The sequence below is a fragment of the Euleptes europaea genome, chromosome 9, assembly GCF_029931775.1.
Source record: "Euleptes europaea isolate rEulEur1 chromosome 9, rEulEur1.hap1, whole genome shotgun sequence".
Lineage (NCBI taxonomy): Eukaryota > Metazoa > Chordata > Lepidosauria > Squamata > Sphaerodactylidae > Euleptes > Euleptes europaea.
This window is the reverse complement of record NC_079320.1, coordinates 33,499-49,391: the sequence shown is the minus strand read 5'-3', so window position 1 is coordinate 49,391 and position 15,893 is coordinate 33,499. Positions and strand designations below refer to the sequence as shown.

At 49.8% G+C, this 15,893-nt stretch overlaps 1 protein-coding gene across 1 annotated transcript in view; it reads right to left on the bottom strand.

Moving 5' to 3' along the window:
• The window catches only part of LOC130482847 (maestro heat-like repeat family member 5), a 102,624-nt gene that overhangs the window by 76,701 nt on the left and 10,030 nt on the right, over positions 1 to 15,893 (bottom strand). Inside the window, exons 4-6 of the mRNA XM_056855720.1 lie at positions 12,276 to 12,404; positions 2,974 to 3,133; positions 1,237 to 1,292 (exon numbers count right to left, since the gene is read on the bottom strand). Coding sequence (XP_056711698.1) covers positions 1,237 to 1,292; positions 2,974 to 3,133; positions 12,276 to 12,404 — 345 coding nt within the window. The remainder of the gene's footprint in view (positions 1 to 1,236; positions 1,293 to 2,973; positions 3,134 to 12,275; positions 12,405 to 15,893) is intronic.

Below are 15,893 nucleotides of genomic sequence, written 5' to 3'. Positions count from 1 at the left end.
GTTCCGCAAACCCAGGGGGAACCCAAGTTTGCATTAAAATCTCAGCCTTAAACAGTTGAGATTCCAACAATCTTAAAGAATTTTTTAGAGAAGTACACATTTTTCTGTCAGAGAATATGTTCAACATGAGCATCTTTCTTTTGGGTGGAAAAAAGGCTTTCAGCAGAGGCAGGTAATTGGGCACGTTTCACCCAGGTGTCTGTAGTCCTGACAGTTGGGTCTCCTGCCAAAAAGGGCCCTGCCTGTGACAATGCCATGGGGGTGCTTCTCATGGACTCAAGCGCCCTTGGTCCTCTGTCCCTCAGCACCATCAGGACCACAAATGGGGATTGCTGAAGGCCTCTTGAGGAAGAGCAGCCTCTGGCCAGGGCCTCCGCTGTCACCCTCAGAACCCCAGGAGGGGAGAAGGAAGAAAGCCTGGGCGGATTCTCACTCAGACGGCACCCGGGCTGCCTGCTTGGGCTTCTCCTCTGGCCACGAGGCATTAGTGGACCAGGCTTCACCCTGAGGCCCTGCCCTAAGCGCCTGCAGACTCCAGGTTGCTGCTATCGCTGCAGGCACTCACCCCGATAAAGAGCCGGAGTTCTTAGATGGCACATTAAGATCCCACTGTTGTCTCACCCTGCCCATACAAGCCCACAATCATCCACCAGAAATGGGGGGGGGGAAACAGAGATGGGGGGAGTTCTGTCCGGTGGCCAGTGTACCTTATGGAGTGTCCGCAAAGTCCTCCACCATATGCATGGTGGAACATCTCTGTCTTGCAGGCCCTGCAGAACGGAGAAAGGTCCCACGGGGCCCTGGTCTCCTCAAAGAGACAGTTCTATCAGGCTGGGGTCACAGTTAAAAAGGCCTGTCCCTGGTCAAGGAAAAACGGACTGCTCTAGGGCCACCGACCTCCTGTAGATTTTGAGAGCCGGAGTGAAGCGTCCTTGGGGGGACATAATGGGAGAGCCGATCCCGCAGGTATTTTATTTTATTGTGGGATCAACAGCTCTGATAGGCTAACCCAGCCTCAACTCTTGCCTGCCTTAGGTCCCCAGGTGCCAACAGTATGAGTAAACCAGACTGTACGTTTTAGTCAGAAAGAGACCATCTGGTGTCCCTTTGCCACTTAATAATGATCTCATCTGCTATGATGTGAAGAAGCACAGGAAGTAAAAAAGAGAGCCAAACAAAACACTCCTGCTCTTCATTCAGACTAGCTTGAGGCAAAAGGAAGAGGGTCAACCTTACCTCCACCAATTTTCTTTCCCACACGTCTAGTTTTGCGGGATCGCTCTCTGACAGCGCTACACAGGGGACAAAGGGAGTTGTTATTCTTATGTATTCCTAAGGTCCTCAGAGCAGGGACATTTCTTTCTTTTTCTTTTTCACAATTTGCTGCAAAGGGCCGCATGCATTGATGGAATTTCGTATCAGTGTAAGAACACGAGAGGTGCCCTGCTGGATCAGGCCAGTGGTTCACCTAGTGTGGCCTCCTGCTTCACACACTAGTAGCCAGCCATGCCTGCTTTGGAGGAAGTGATAAAGAGAACTATTTCTCCTTCTCCCTTCATAGTAAAACTGAAGAGCACCCAATGAAGTTGGCGGGCAATTCAGGACAGAGAAAAGGAAACACTTCTCCACTCAGCAAGCAATTAAATTGTGGAATTCTCTGCTGGTGGCTGTAAGAGCATAAGTACAGCCTACAGGATCAGACCAGCGGTCCATCTAATCTAGCATCCTATTTCACACAGTGTCCAACTGGTTGCCCCGGGCCAACAAAGCACGGCAGGGACCGCGAGGCCCTCCCGTACTTCTGCCTCCCAGCACTATTACTTAGAGGCTTGCTGCCTCTGTATGTAGAGGTTCCCTTCATTCACCATGGCTAGAGGCCATTGATGGACCTCTCCATCGCAGTCTATCCCCCCTTTAAAGCTATCACTGCTCATAGCCATCATTTACCTCCACTAGCAGTGAATTCCACAGTTGTATTACTCACTGGGTAAAGAAGAATATCCTTTTGTCTGCCCTGACCTTATTTCCCAAAACTTTCATTGGGTGCTCCCTCAACCCACTTTCTCTACCTTATGCATAATTTTACAAACCTCTATCATGTCTTCCCAGATCCTTTTTTTTAGACTGTAAAGTCCCAGATTCTCCACCCTTTCCTCAAAGGAAAGGTGCTTCAACCCCCTGATCGTCTTGGCTTGCTTCCTTTGTACTTTAGTGTCATGATGGCCAGGAGCATAGATGGCTTCAGAAGAGGGGGTTAGACAGATTAATGGAGGAGAGGTCTGTCAGTGGATACTAGCCCTGGTGAGTTAATGGAACCTCCATTAACAGAAACCTCTGTGAATACCCAGACTAGGAGGCAACGTCAAGATGAGATCTTGGCCTCCAGGCCCTGTTTGTTGGCCCTCCACAGCAACTGGCCAGCAAGCCACTGTGTGAGAAAGAATATGCTGGACAGGATGGACCCTGATCCAATCCAGCAAGACTCTTATTTTACACAAAGGTACATGCTCAGTAGGTAAGCTGCAGTATTGCAATCCAAGCTCTGCTCACGACCTGAGTTCGATCCCGACGGAAGTTGGTTTCAGGTAGCGGGCTCAAGGTTGACTCAGCCTTCCATCCTTCCGAGGTTGGTAAAATGAGTACCCAGCTTGCTGGGGGGTAAAGGGAAGATGACAGGGGAAGGCACTGGCAAACCACCCCGTAAACAAAAGTCTGCCTAGTAAACGTTGAGATGTGACATCACCCCATGGGTCAGGAAGGACCCGGTGCTTGCACAGGGGACCTTTACCTTTACATGCTCAGTCATGTCACCAAAACAAGGAAATTTATATCTACATTCATATGAATTTTGAAAAATTCATTCACTCGCTAATGGAATGGCAACTTTTAGGTAGTTGGCTAAAAAGGGTCTTCCTGTCAAGGGTATACTTTGGGTTCGGGGCGGGTCAGGGGACCTTCGATCCACTTGCGCACCTTGGTTTGCCAGTTTGCCCAACACACAGAGGATGCTGCGGTACGGAAGGAGTCTGCCTTGGAACCCCTCCAGGAGCTTGGTCAGCACTTCAGCAGGAAAATGGTCCCAGAGGGCCACCAGGATATCTCCAGCGGCATCCTGATACAGGTCCTGAAGATCCTGGGCAGCAAAGGGGACCAAGATTTCACATAAGAAAAGAGATGACTGGCGCAGTCCTCATCTCCATGTCCACAATTCTGCCGACAGGACTGACTGTTTGTGGAAGTGGAGGCGGAGCCCACCACCCTCACCCTGCCCGAAGAGGAAAACAGACAGCAGCTGGATAGCAGGCTGTTTCCCATGTGACTTCCTTTTTTTGGCTGTTACTGCTGCCAACCCAGGGCTGCCATGGAGGGCAATGCTGGAGAGCGTTGCCCCTCTGATGTGGCGCCCTGGCCAACCACCCTGGGCTGGGTGTTGAAGATGTTCTCCCTCCAGCTGTTGGACCTTGGAGACCGTCACATTCGTTCAGAGGCTCCTTTGTCTTGTGACCCTTGGGGCTCATGGCCAGCCACGGCACCTGCGTGACTTTCAGGAGAATCCCCAGCAAGAGCAACAATTAGCATTGCCAACCTCCAGGTGGTGTCTGGAGTTCTCCTGGAATTACTACTGATCGCTAGACAACACAGATCAGTTGTCCTTGCAGAAACAACAGCTTTGGAGGGCAGTCTCTCTGGGATCACACTCCTGTGGAGCTCCCTCTCCCTTTCCAGCCTTTGCCCCAAAATATCCAGGAATGTCCCAACCTGGAATGGGCAACCCTAGTGATATAGCACCTGCTTGGCATGCAGAAGGTCCTAGGTTCAATCTCTGGCAGCATCTCCAGTTAAAAAGGACCAGATGGGAGGTGATGTGAAAGGCCTCTGAGACCCTGGAGAGCCACAGCAAGTCAGAGCAGACCAAAGGTCTCACTCAGCATAAGGCAGCTTCACGTGCTCAAGTTTAATGTTTTTAACCTCCCCCCCACCCCACAAACAGTTTGGTACATCTCACGCAAATCAAGAGATTAACCCTTCACACTACCTCTACTTTCATCATTAGAGGAGTAAGTTTTATGCCTAGGGAGGTACGATTGCATTTATTGCTTGTTTTATTTTCCCATTGCTCAGTTGTGGTTGAGGCATTTTCATAGAATTATAGAGTTGGAAGGGACCACCAGGGTCATCAAGTCCAGCCCCCTGCACAATGCAGGAAATTCACAACTACCTCCCCCCTGCACACCTAGTGACCATAAGATGGCCAAGATGCCCTCCCTCTCATCATCTGCCTAAGGCACTGGTTCCCAACCAGGGGTCCGTGGACCCCCAGGGGTCCGCGAGGACTAAATTAAGGTCTGCGAAACAAAGTTATTGTGAGAGCCATGTGTCTCTGACTCCCCTTCCCCTTCATAGCATCTTCTATCTCTGGTCCTTTGAACTCGTAAAAGCAGTTCACACCTCCCCATGCCTTCCTGGGCCCTGGCGCCTCTTCTGCCTTTCCCAGGTGCCGCTCCTGCCCTCCCCTGCGGCGCTTCCTGCCTGCACTCCCTCGGGCCGAATATGGCCTTGAGGGTCTGATACTCCTACAGTCTCTCTGGGACCCGTTTGATGTTTTGTATTACACCAATCTATCTTGTAACTTCCCACGACTGAAGTGTGAACCCCAGTACCCTGTAGTCAATATATTCTGTAACCCTGATAAGCTAGCTCACTTGCAACTTCAAACCCGTGTCTGTCTTGTACTATCTGAAGCCTTCAATAAATCCTTTGTTTCTGTATCCAAGTCTGAGCAAGTGATTTTGCGAAGTTAGCACAGCTAGGTTGGGACTCTCACATTAAGTTGCAAGTCCTTGCCTTTTCGTTCTGCATCTGTACCTTAAGGGACAGTAATGCCAGGCGAGGAGGATACCTCTACACCCCCGGGTTCACCGGAGAAACCCGAAGCTCCGGAGAAACCTGACCCTAAGGAGGAGGGTGCCAAGCGGAAGGTACCCGGTGCCCCCCACCCGGGACCGGGCTTGGGTACGAAGCCCAAGAACACCTTCAACTCCTGGCTGGACTCTCCCAAGGGCTGGTCGCTCTCCCGGACCGAGGCGAAGCACCGCCGCATGGCCTTGTCTGGCACGAGACTCGAGGACAACCCCGCGCGTAGGGAAGTCATGATGGACGAGGAACGGAGGCAGTGGCAGGAGGAACGCCAAGCCATGCTGGAGCGCATGGATGCCATGCAGGCCGTGATGGGTGAGATGGCTGCCGCCATGGACGCGCTGAAGGTACAGCCTCCCCCCGACAACCCCCCGGATGGGACACCGGCGGCTCCCCCCGTGCCTCTCAGCGCCCCGGCCCGCCGTGACCTGAAGATCACGTATGATGGGTCGGGGAATCAGTTGACCTTCTTTTTGGTCCAAGTGGATATTTTTATGCGGGAACAGGGCCGGACCTTTACCTCTGAAGAGTCCCAGGTCCAGTATGTGGCCTCCCTCCTACAAGGCGAAGCGGCCGCGTGGATGGTGTTACAGTACGAGCTCTGCTCCCCGGTACTGCGGAACCTGGATGAGTTTATGATTGCTCTCCGAAACCGGTTTGAGGACCCGAACTTGGGGGAGCGGGCCAAGGCTACTCTGATGCAACTACGCCAAGGGACTAAGTCGGTGGCGCAGTATGCGAGCGAATTCCAATCTTTGTCGAGCAGAATCCTGGATTGGAGCGAAGCTACCCGGGTGCAGTGCTTCCAAGAAGGACTAAACCCGGACCTGCAACACTGGGCCTTCATGCAAGGTAATCCCCCGGACGTCGAGGGCTGGGTGCGCCACGCCGCCGATATCGAAAATCGGAAGCAACTCCTGACCCTGTCCAAACAGCGTACCGGCCGCGACTTTAAGCCGAGAGGGGACAGACCAAGCGGTACCAGGGATTCCCGAACCCCGGGCGGCGGCGGCCCCTCAACAGCCGAGCGCCGCAAGCGATTTGAAACCGGGGTGTGCTTGGTGTGTGGAGGTAAGGGCCATTTCGCCTCACAATGCCCGTCCCGCTCCGGCCGTCCGGCTCCTCCTCGCCCAACCCCGACCGAACCGGAGAAGGCCCCGGCGGAGGGCCAACCTCGACGCCGAAGCGGCGCCCCTGGACGCCGGAGCGCGCCCTCCGCACTACAGGTGAGCGCTCAAGACGGAGCCTCCACCTCTACTGGTCCATCGGGACCCCGGATTACAAATGCAGCTTTTGACTCGGCCGAGTCACGGAGTACAACTACCACGTCTCCCTCGTCCAGTGAGGAGGAAGAGTGGGAGACGCTGGCAAAAAACGCCGTCGGTCTGCTGTAAGAGGGGCTCCTCAGCAGACCGCTCCAATCGTTGTGCAAGGAGCTCCACCGATGGTAAGCGCCCAAGAGGATAATGTGTACATCCGGGTCCACCTATCCTTACCCAAAGGGGGTCCGGTGTTAGAATTCCCCGCGCTAGTTGACTCTGGGTGCGCCCGCACCTTGATTAGTGAGGAAGCCGCCAAGAGACTACGCGTTCGACGCAAACGGCTCCCGGGTCCCCTCCGTTTCTCTCAAATGGACGGTAGTGACTTTAAAAAGGGGCCCGTCACTCACCGTACCACTGAGGTGGTCATGGCTGTGGGAGAACATTGGGAACGACTGTACTTTACCATCGCTCCCATAGTTGCCCCCGTAGTTTTGGGGATGAATTGGTTACAGGGACACAACCCCTCCATTAACTGGGTCAAACGGACACTCACTTTCCCCGAGGACCCCTGCGGAATGCACGACAAGGACCGAGTACTTTGCACCCCGGCCGCCGCGTTGGTGGGTTCCCCTGGGTCCGTCCCCGCGACACCCCATCTACCCTCGGAATATTCCCAGTTCGCGGATGTGTTTGATGTGAGGGAATGTGATGAACTGCCCCCACACCGAGAAACTGATTGCGCTATTGAGATCGTGGGAGATGGCAAGTTGTCCAAGGGGAAGGTTTACCCCATGAGCCCTAATGAAAAAGCAGTGTTGCGGGACTATTTGGACACTAACCTAGCGAGGGGCTTCATACGTCCCTCCAAAGCTCCGTACTCCACCCCCGCCTTTTTTGTCAAAAAGAAAACGGGTGACTTGAGACTATGTATTGACTTTCGTAGACTGAACGCTGTCACTCAGTCTAACGCTTACCCCCTCCCTCTCATTCCAGACCTTCTAGCACAATTGAAGGAAGGCCGAATTTTCACCAAACTGGATTTGGTGGAAGCCTATCACCGCATCCGCATTAAGGAGGGGGACGAGTCCAAGACGGCCTTTTCGAGTTGTTTTGGCATGTTTGAATATCTAGTGATGCCGTTCGGACTTTCAGGGGCTCCGAGTGTATTCATGCAATTAATTAATGAAGTTTTACATGATTTGTTGTTTCGGGGGGTGGTGGTATTTCTGGATGATATCCTCATTTATTCTGAAACCATGGAAGAGCATGTCCGACTGGTGCGCGAAGTCCTCCAGCGGCTGCGGGACCACAAGTTGTATGCTAAGGTGTCAAAATGTGAATTCCACCAGCCTTCTATCACCTTCCTGGGCTATGTAATTTCCCACCAGGGGTTAGAGATGGATCCCGAAAAGGTTCAGGCGGTACGGGATTGGGACCCCCCCCCCCACCCGCCGGCAACAGCAACAGTTTTTGGGGTTTGCCAACTTCTACCGCAACTTCATTCCCAATTTCGCACAGGTGGCTCTCCCCCTCACTTCCCTTTTGCGCACCAAGGGGAAGGGAGCGAACGCCGCGCTACCCTCGGCCCGTTTGCAGTGGTCACCGCCCTGCCAGCAGGTGTTCGATGAGCTTAAAGTGCTCTTCTCGTCCGAGCCGGTACTAGCCCACCCGGACTGCACTAAGCCTTTCGTGGTCCAGGTGGACGCCTCGGACGTAGCCATGGGGGGAGCTCTCCTGCAGAGAGACGACAGTGGGGGTTTGAGACCATGCGCCTACTTCTCCAAAAAGTTTTCTCAGTCGGAAATCAACTGGGCAATTTGGGAGAAGGAGGCGGCGGCAGTGAAACATGCCCTCACCATCTGGAGACATTTTTTGGAAGGGGCAGAATTTCCGTTTGAGGTGTGTACCGACCACAAGAATTTAGAGGCTCTCAAGGGGGCTAGGAAGCTCAACGCTAAACAGATTCGTTGGGCTCAGTTTTTCGCCAAGTTCCGTTTCACCCTCAAACACGTCCCAGGGAAGGAAAATGCCCTGGCTGATGCCCTGTCCCGACTCCCCCAATACCGCAATGACTTTGACCGTCCCGTGGACTCCCTGTTCACCCCCGAGCAACGGGGGGAAGTCTCTGGTCTAGCCGTCACCACTCGGTCCCAAGCCCGCCAACCGAGTCATCCCATGCTCAAAGGGGTCCCGGAAGCTTTTCAGCCTTCAATAAATCCTTTGTTTCTGTATCCAAGTCTGAGCAAGTGATTTTGCGAAGTTAGCACAGCTAGGTTGGGACTCTCACAGTTATAAACCCATAATAAATCAATATTTTCAATTAAAAGTTCTCTATTATAAATATATATATTCAAATATTATTCTAAGCTTAATGTTTAACTAACAGTTATGATTAAAGTTTATTTTCAAATTCTCAGAATTTTTATTTTGAACCTTGGGGTCCCTGCACTGAACAAAAAAGTCCTAGTGGTCCCTGGTCAAAAAAAGGTTGGGAACCACTGGCCTAAGGTCATAGAATCAGCGTTGCTGACAGATGGCCATCTAACCTCTTTTTAAAACCTCCAGGGAAGGAGAGCTTACCACCTCCCGAGGAAGCCTGTTCCACTGAGGAACCGCTCTGTTAGAAATTTTTTCCTAATGTCTAGACGGAAACTCTTTTGATTTAATTTCAACCCGTTGGTTCTGGTCCGACCTTCTTGGGCAACAGAAAACAACTGGGCACCATCCTCAATATGACAGCCCCTCAAGTACTTGAACATGGTTATCATATCCCCTCTCAGTCTTCTTCTCTTCAGGCTAAACATACCCAGCTCCTTCAACCTTTCCTCATAGGACTTGGTCTCCAGACCCCTCACCATCTTTGTTGCCCTCCTCTGGACACGTTCCAGCTTGTTTACATCTTTCTTAAATTGTGGTGCCCAAAACTGAACACAGTACTCTAGTTGAGGTCTAACCAGAGCAGAGTAAAGCGATACCATCACTTCGTGTGATCTGGACACTATACTTCTGTTGATGCAGCCCAAGACTGCATTTGCCTTTTTAGCTATCGCATCACACTGCTGACTCCTGTTCAGTGTTTGGTCTACTAAGACCCCAAGATCCTTTTCACACACACTACTGCTCAGACAAGTCTCCCCCATCCTATAATTATGCATTTGATTTTTCCTACCTAATGCAGAACTTTACATTTTTATAATCATTGTTTAAAAAAAACCACATAAATCTATAATTCATTAACTATACCTTTAAAATCCGTTTTTGCCAATTTATCCCAATATGTGGCAGCCTTTGACCATATTTGTTTAAATTCATCCATATCTTTACCATGTAAAGAGTCTGTAATTTTGGCCATCCGCATATACATCCAAAGCTTTTCTCTCCACTCTTTGATTGAAGGTTTATTTATTTGCTTCCATTTCTTAGCAATTGTAATCCTAGCCGTGGCAAAACTGTATTGGTATATGACTCTATCAGCATAATCTATATTCTTATCGGGAATACCCAATAAGCAAAAGGCAGGATCTTTTTTTATATTTGACATTATCAAATTGTTAGTTTCTTTTAAAACTAATCACCAAAATCTCTTGATTTTTTTGCAAAACCACCAAACGTGCATAAATGTACCTATCTCACTTCTGCACTTCCAACAAAAACCCTCCTCATAGAGTTGGAAGGGACCACCAGGGCCATCAAGTTCAACCCCCTGCACAATGCAGGAAATTCACAACTACCTCCCCCCTCCACACCCCTAGTGACCAGAAGATGGCCAAGATGCCCTTCCTCTCATCATCTGCCTAAGGTCACAGAATCAGCATTGCTGACAGATGGCCATCTAACCTCTTCTTAAAAACCTCCAGGGAAGGAGAGCTTACCACCTCCCAAGGAAGCCTGTTCCACTGAGGAACCGCTCTAACGGTTAGAAAATTCTTCCTAATGTCTAGACGGAAACTCTTTTGATTTAATTTCAACCCGTTGGTTCTGGTCCGACCTTCTTGGGCAACAGAAAACAACTCAGCACCATCCTCAACATGACAGCCCCTCAAGTACTTGAACATGGTTATCATATTTTCCTCTTCAGGCTGAAGTGCATTTTATTAGTTCTAGCCCACTTCTCCAGCCTGTCAAGATCATCCTGCATCTTGGCTCTGTCTTCTACCGTATTTGCTACCCCTCCCAATTTAGTATCATCTGCAAATTTAATAAGCATCCCCTCTATTCCTTCATCCAAATCATTTATAAAGATTGGTTCTTGTAGGTTATCCGGGCTGTGTGACCGGGGTCTTGGTATTTTCTCTCCTGACATTTCGCCAGCAGCTGTGGCAGGCATCTTCAGAGGAATAACACTGAAGATGCCTTCCACAGCTGCTGGCGAAACTCTGACCGTGAAAGCCTTCGACAACATTTATAAAGATGTTGAACAACACAGGGCCCAGCACAGATCCCTGAGGAACTTCACTAGTCACTTCTCTCCAAGTGGACGAGGAACCATTAACTAGCACTCTTTGGGTACAATCTGTCAACCAGTTGCAGATCCACCTAACAATAATAGGATCTAAACCACATTTTCCCAATTTTTCAACTAGAATACTATGTGGAACCTTATCAAAAGCCTTACTGAAATCTAGATAAACTATGTCTACAGCATTTCCCTGATCCAGCAAGGTAGCAACTTTCTCAAAAAAGGAGATAAGATTAGTCTGACATGACTTATTCTTGAGAAACCCGCGCCGGCTCTTAGTGATCAGATCCATTTCCCCTCCACTATAAGTTTTTCCTTTTCATAATCAATGCAAATACAAGTAAAGTTAGTTTTTTTAAAACAATGAAAATGGTGTACGGTGGTCTACCTGCCTCCACATAAAGGCCTTGCACACACTTACCAAGGTACAAACAGGAAGTAGGGAGATGCCTGCTTAGATCTAAATTTCTCTGTGCAGCAAGATTCCCAAGTCTTCCCCTTTGATGCTTGAACACCCCACTCCATTATCTGTCTGCTTTGCTTTGTGAATGCTGGTTTTACGTTCTGTGAATGCTCCAGGCAGAACCTCAAACACCCCAAAAAATCACCTCAAACAGCACTCGACAGGTAGTCTGGTCAAAAGGAAGAGCCAGTTCTTCCTCCTCCCCTCCTCAATTCCTTTTGAATTCCAAAGTGCAGAGTTGGAGCGATGAAGCCATTATCAAGAGACATGAGAGCCGGATTTGTTCATGTGGGCAACAGGGGGCTTCCAGCCTCCATGTGGCCAAAGGACCATAGGGTTTTCCTTTCCCACCCTGGTGTATTTTTGGGGTTTTTTGAGAGGTGGGGGAACTTCTCCTCTTGAGGAGAGGGGCAGCCATTCCAGTCTGGCAGCAGATCACGCGGCAGAGGTGATGGCAGCCTATTTTATTGACTTTATATTTTAACTAGTATATATGGCTTTAAAGTGTTGCTTATTTGATTAGCTATGTGATCTTGGTTGTTCTATAACTGTTCACTGCCCGGCGTTCACGTTTTGTAAAGCAGTGTGGTCTATACTTAAACATGACATAGCCATTTTTTCTGAAACTGACTGAACACTTGAAAATATTTCTGCACAAACAATTCTTGAACTGAAATGAACAGCTGGGTATACCCTAATCCAGTAATATCAGCAAAGAGCTGCAATGAGAAAGGTAGAACATAGAAGAATGAAATAGAAGATTGCATTTCTGCTATCCAAATCACCAACCTTGAGAATCAGACTAACCTAGATGATTGACTCTCCCTAAATACATTTTTATTAGTTCAATTCATAGTCTCACTGATTCTTATTAGTTCAACTCATAGTCTCACTGAATTCAAAGAAAACCATATAGACTGCATGACATGCTGAGCAAGATTCACGGTACATCTATCACGGCAACATATTACATAAGTAAACAGTACTCCCATTAATCTGAAAACCTGATTATCTGCATCCCTTGGAAGTGCCACTAGTGGCTTGGGAACATGATTTTTTTTCTTGTATGCCTCAAGTACTCAGATATTGGCATGCAAGGGCAGGCATACGCAAGGGCAGGCTCTCTCTCTCTAAGGTAAGTGGGTAGTGTCTTTTTTGTTATCTTGGCTCTTACGGTTGTCCTTAGCATATCCTCAGAGGCCAGCTTGATGATGACGTTTGCCAGTCTGTAGTCTATGCTGCGGGCTGAGTGGATCACAGCCTGGAGGACCTCATTAATGCGCAGTCTGTGCTTTGGAGAGATCTGCAGAAAAGGAGGAGATAGAAAAGGAAAAACACAGTTGCACTTGCCTGTAACTGTTGTTCATTGAGTGGTCCTCTGTGCAGGCACACATGGGATCTGCGCATGCGCAGGCCAGCCGCGGGAAATTTTGATTACCAAGCTTATCTGCCTAGAGATAGGGACGCTCCCCCTCCCCTCCGTCAACGGCTCTTCCCGCCATTCGGTGACGTGACAGAGGGGGGAGGGAGCGGCCATCCCTCAGTTCTCACTTCGCCGCCGTGGGACCACCACAAAGAGCTGTAGCAGGCCACAGAGGGGAAGGAGGGAGGGATGTGTGCCTGCACAGAGGACCACTCAATGAACAACAGTTACAGGCAAGTGCAACTGTGTTTTCCATTGTCGTGGCCTCTGTGCAGTCCCACATGGGAGAATAGCAAGCTAATAAACACAAGGAGGCGGGTGTGAGGCTGCAAAGCTTAACTTTATTTAAGAGCAGACATGAGAACAGCCTTACCCACTGCTGCTTCTGCAGATGCGTCCACATCCATTGCATAATGTTTAATGAATGTCGACACCGATGACCAAGTGGCAGCCCTGCAGATGTCCCTCAAGTCTACTGAGGAAGAGAAGGCTGCAGAGGATGCTTGGGCCCTGGTAGAGTGGGCGGTCACCTGTAGAGGGCATATTTCGGAGGCAAGGTCATAAGCTCGCCTGATGGCCTGTGTCACCCACCTTGAGATGGATTGAGAAGAGGCCGCTTTGCCCTTCTTTGGCCCCTTGAAACAAACGAACAGATTGCAATGAACCCTAAAATGCTGTGTACGGTTCAATTAAATTAATAAAGCTCTTCTAACATCCAGAGTGTGAAGTGTCTCCTCCCCGACAGTGGAAGGGTGTGGGAAAAACTCAGGTAAGATGATCTCCTGGGAAGTATGAAAAGAGGAGGCCACCTTGGGGAGGTGATCTAAAGCGGTGCGTAGCACCACCCGATCAGCAAAGATTTGACAAAACGGGGGGTCGTGACGGAGAGCCCGTATGTCACCAACCCTCCTAGCTGAGGTGATGGCTACCAGGAAAGCCACCTTGTACGACAGGAAATCCAAGCCACACGAAGATAGGGGCTCAAAGGGATCTTTGGTTAACTGGGAAAGAACCAAAGACAGGCTCCACTGAGGAATCACCTGTTTAACAGGGGGAAAAACATTATTTAAACCCTTCAGGAACCGTTTGCATAAAGGGTGTGATAACAGGGAGCTGCCTTCTAGACCCTCATGGAAGGCCGAGAGGGCTGCCAGGTGCAATTTAACTGATGAATTGCTTAAACCACTCTCTCTTAGAGAGAGCAAATAGTCAAGAATTTTGGGCAAGGGGCAAACGAAAGGATCTAGCTCAGCTGCCAGTGCCCACTTAACGAACCTGTTCCATTTAAGCTTATAAGCTTTTCTGTGGAAACTTTGCGGGATGATAAAAGGATATTCGCCACCCCTTGTGAGAAAGATGATACTACCGAATCAGCCAGGCTGTTAGGTGTAGGGAGGGAACATCGTGGTGCCTCACCTGACCTATGGAAATCAGGTCCGGCACCCTGCCCCTGGCCAGGTTCCACAGAATTGGGAACCAGGGTCTCTTTGGCCAGTATGGGGCTATTAGAATGATGGAGGCCCTGTCTGATACAATCTTGCTCACCACTTTGTTGAGCAGGGGAATTGGGGGAAAGGCATACATTAGACTGCCGTGCCACCTCAGCTGGAAGGCGTCCCCTAGGGACAGTGGATCCAGGGATGCACGTGAGCAGTATTGAGGGCAGTGGGTGTTGATGCCCGTGGCGAAAAGGTCTAGGGTCGGGGTGCCCCACCTGTTGAATATGGGCTGTATGTAGCGGGGATGCAAAGACCACTCGTGGAGGTCTGATGTGTCCCTGCTGAGTGCATCTGCGGTGATGTTGTCTGTGCCTGCTACGTAGATGGCAGAAATAGACACGTTGTGGGCCACCGCCCAATTCCACAGTGCGATTGCCTCTGTGCAGAGCGCTAAGGAGCCCGTGCCGCCCTGCTTGTTCAAGTAGTACATGGCTACCTTGTTGTCCGTAGCCACCAGCACGGTCTTCCCTGCCACGATACCTGCAAAAGAAATAAGTGCGTACCTTATCGCACGCAGCTCCAACAAATTGATATGCAGGTTGGACTGAGAGTGGGACCATCTGCCTTGGGCAGTCAACCCTTCGCAGTGAGCGCCCCAACCGCTCAAAGATGCATCAGTAAATAACTGGACATCAAAAGAAGGGGAGCCAAAAGGCATGCCTGATAAAAGGTTGTCTGCAACCGACCACCATCTTAGGGAACGGAGTACATATCTGGGAATGGAAAGCTTTTTCCATTGAGGATCCACATTGATTTTAAAGTGGCGTAAAAACCAATTCTGTAGTGGTCTCATGTGTAGCCTGGCCAAAGGAACTACCGCTGTTGTAGAAGCCATCAGACCTAGTAATTTCTGAATGGTCACAGCCTTCTGGAACCTATTGTGCTCGAAAGCTGAGACTAGGCGTTTAATAGCTGAAATCCTGTCGGGGGGGGGGGGAAGAGCTTGCCCACCTGGGAATCAAAGACAGCACCAATGAACTTGATGCGCTGTGTAGGTGTAAGGTGGGACTTCTTATAATTCACCACCAACCCTAAAAAGGAAAGCAAATCAATTACATCAGAAACCGAATCCTCCAGGCCTGACTGGGTATGAGAAACTATCAGCCAATCATCCAGATAGGGAAAAATGGTGTGGCCCTTCAAGGAGAGGTAACCCACCACCTCCGCCATGCATTTGGAAAAAACCCGGGGAGCTGTAGAAAGACCAAACGGGAGGACATTAAACTGATAGTGAACTTGACCACAGGTGAAACGAAGGTATCGCCTATAATTTTCATGTATGGAAATGTGAAAGTAGGCATCTTTGAGATCAAGAACTCCAAAGTAAACTCCTTTTGTAAGGAGCAGGCGAATGTCAGAGACTGAAACCATCCTAAAGGTACGGGTGTACATGTACTCATTGAGGTCCTGAAGGTCTAAAATAGGAAGCTTACCCCCGTCCTTTTTGTCAATCAGGAAATAGCGTGAGTAAAAACCGTGGTGCAGGGAATCATGTGGTACCACGGAAATGGCTCCCTTGTGGAGCATTTCAGATACCTCCTGAAGAAGCTCAGGAGGTGCAGAGGTATGTGCAGATAAAGGAGAACCACATGGAGGCTGCAAGTAGAACTCCAACATGTAACCTGATTTTATTATGGACAAAACCCAACTATCAGAAGTAACACATAACCAACAGCGCAGGAAACTTGATAAACGATTAAAGAAATTTGGGGCTTGAACTACAGCCCCCTCTTGGCCGGTCAGTCATGCTGACCCCTTCTTCCCTGAAGCCCTCGGGGAAGACTGCCGATCCCATTTTTTTCCCCTGCCTCTTGGAGGGAATTTCCTCTGTTCCTGAGGCTGGTAATGAGATTTAGGCTGCTGGTAATTG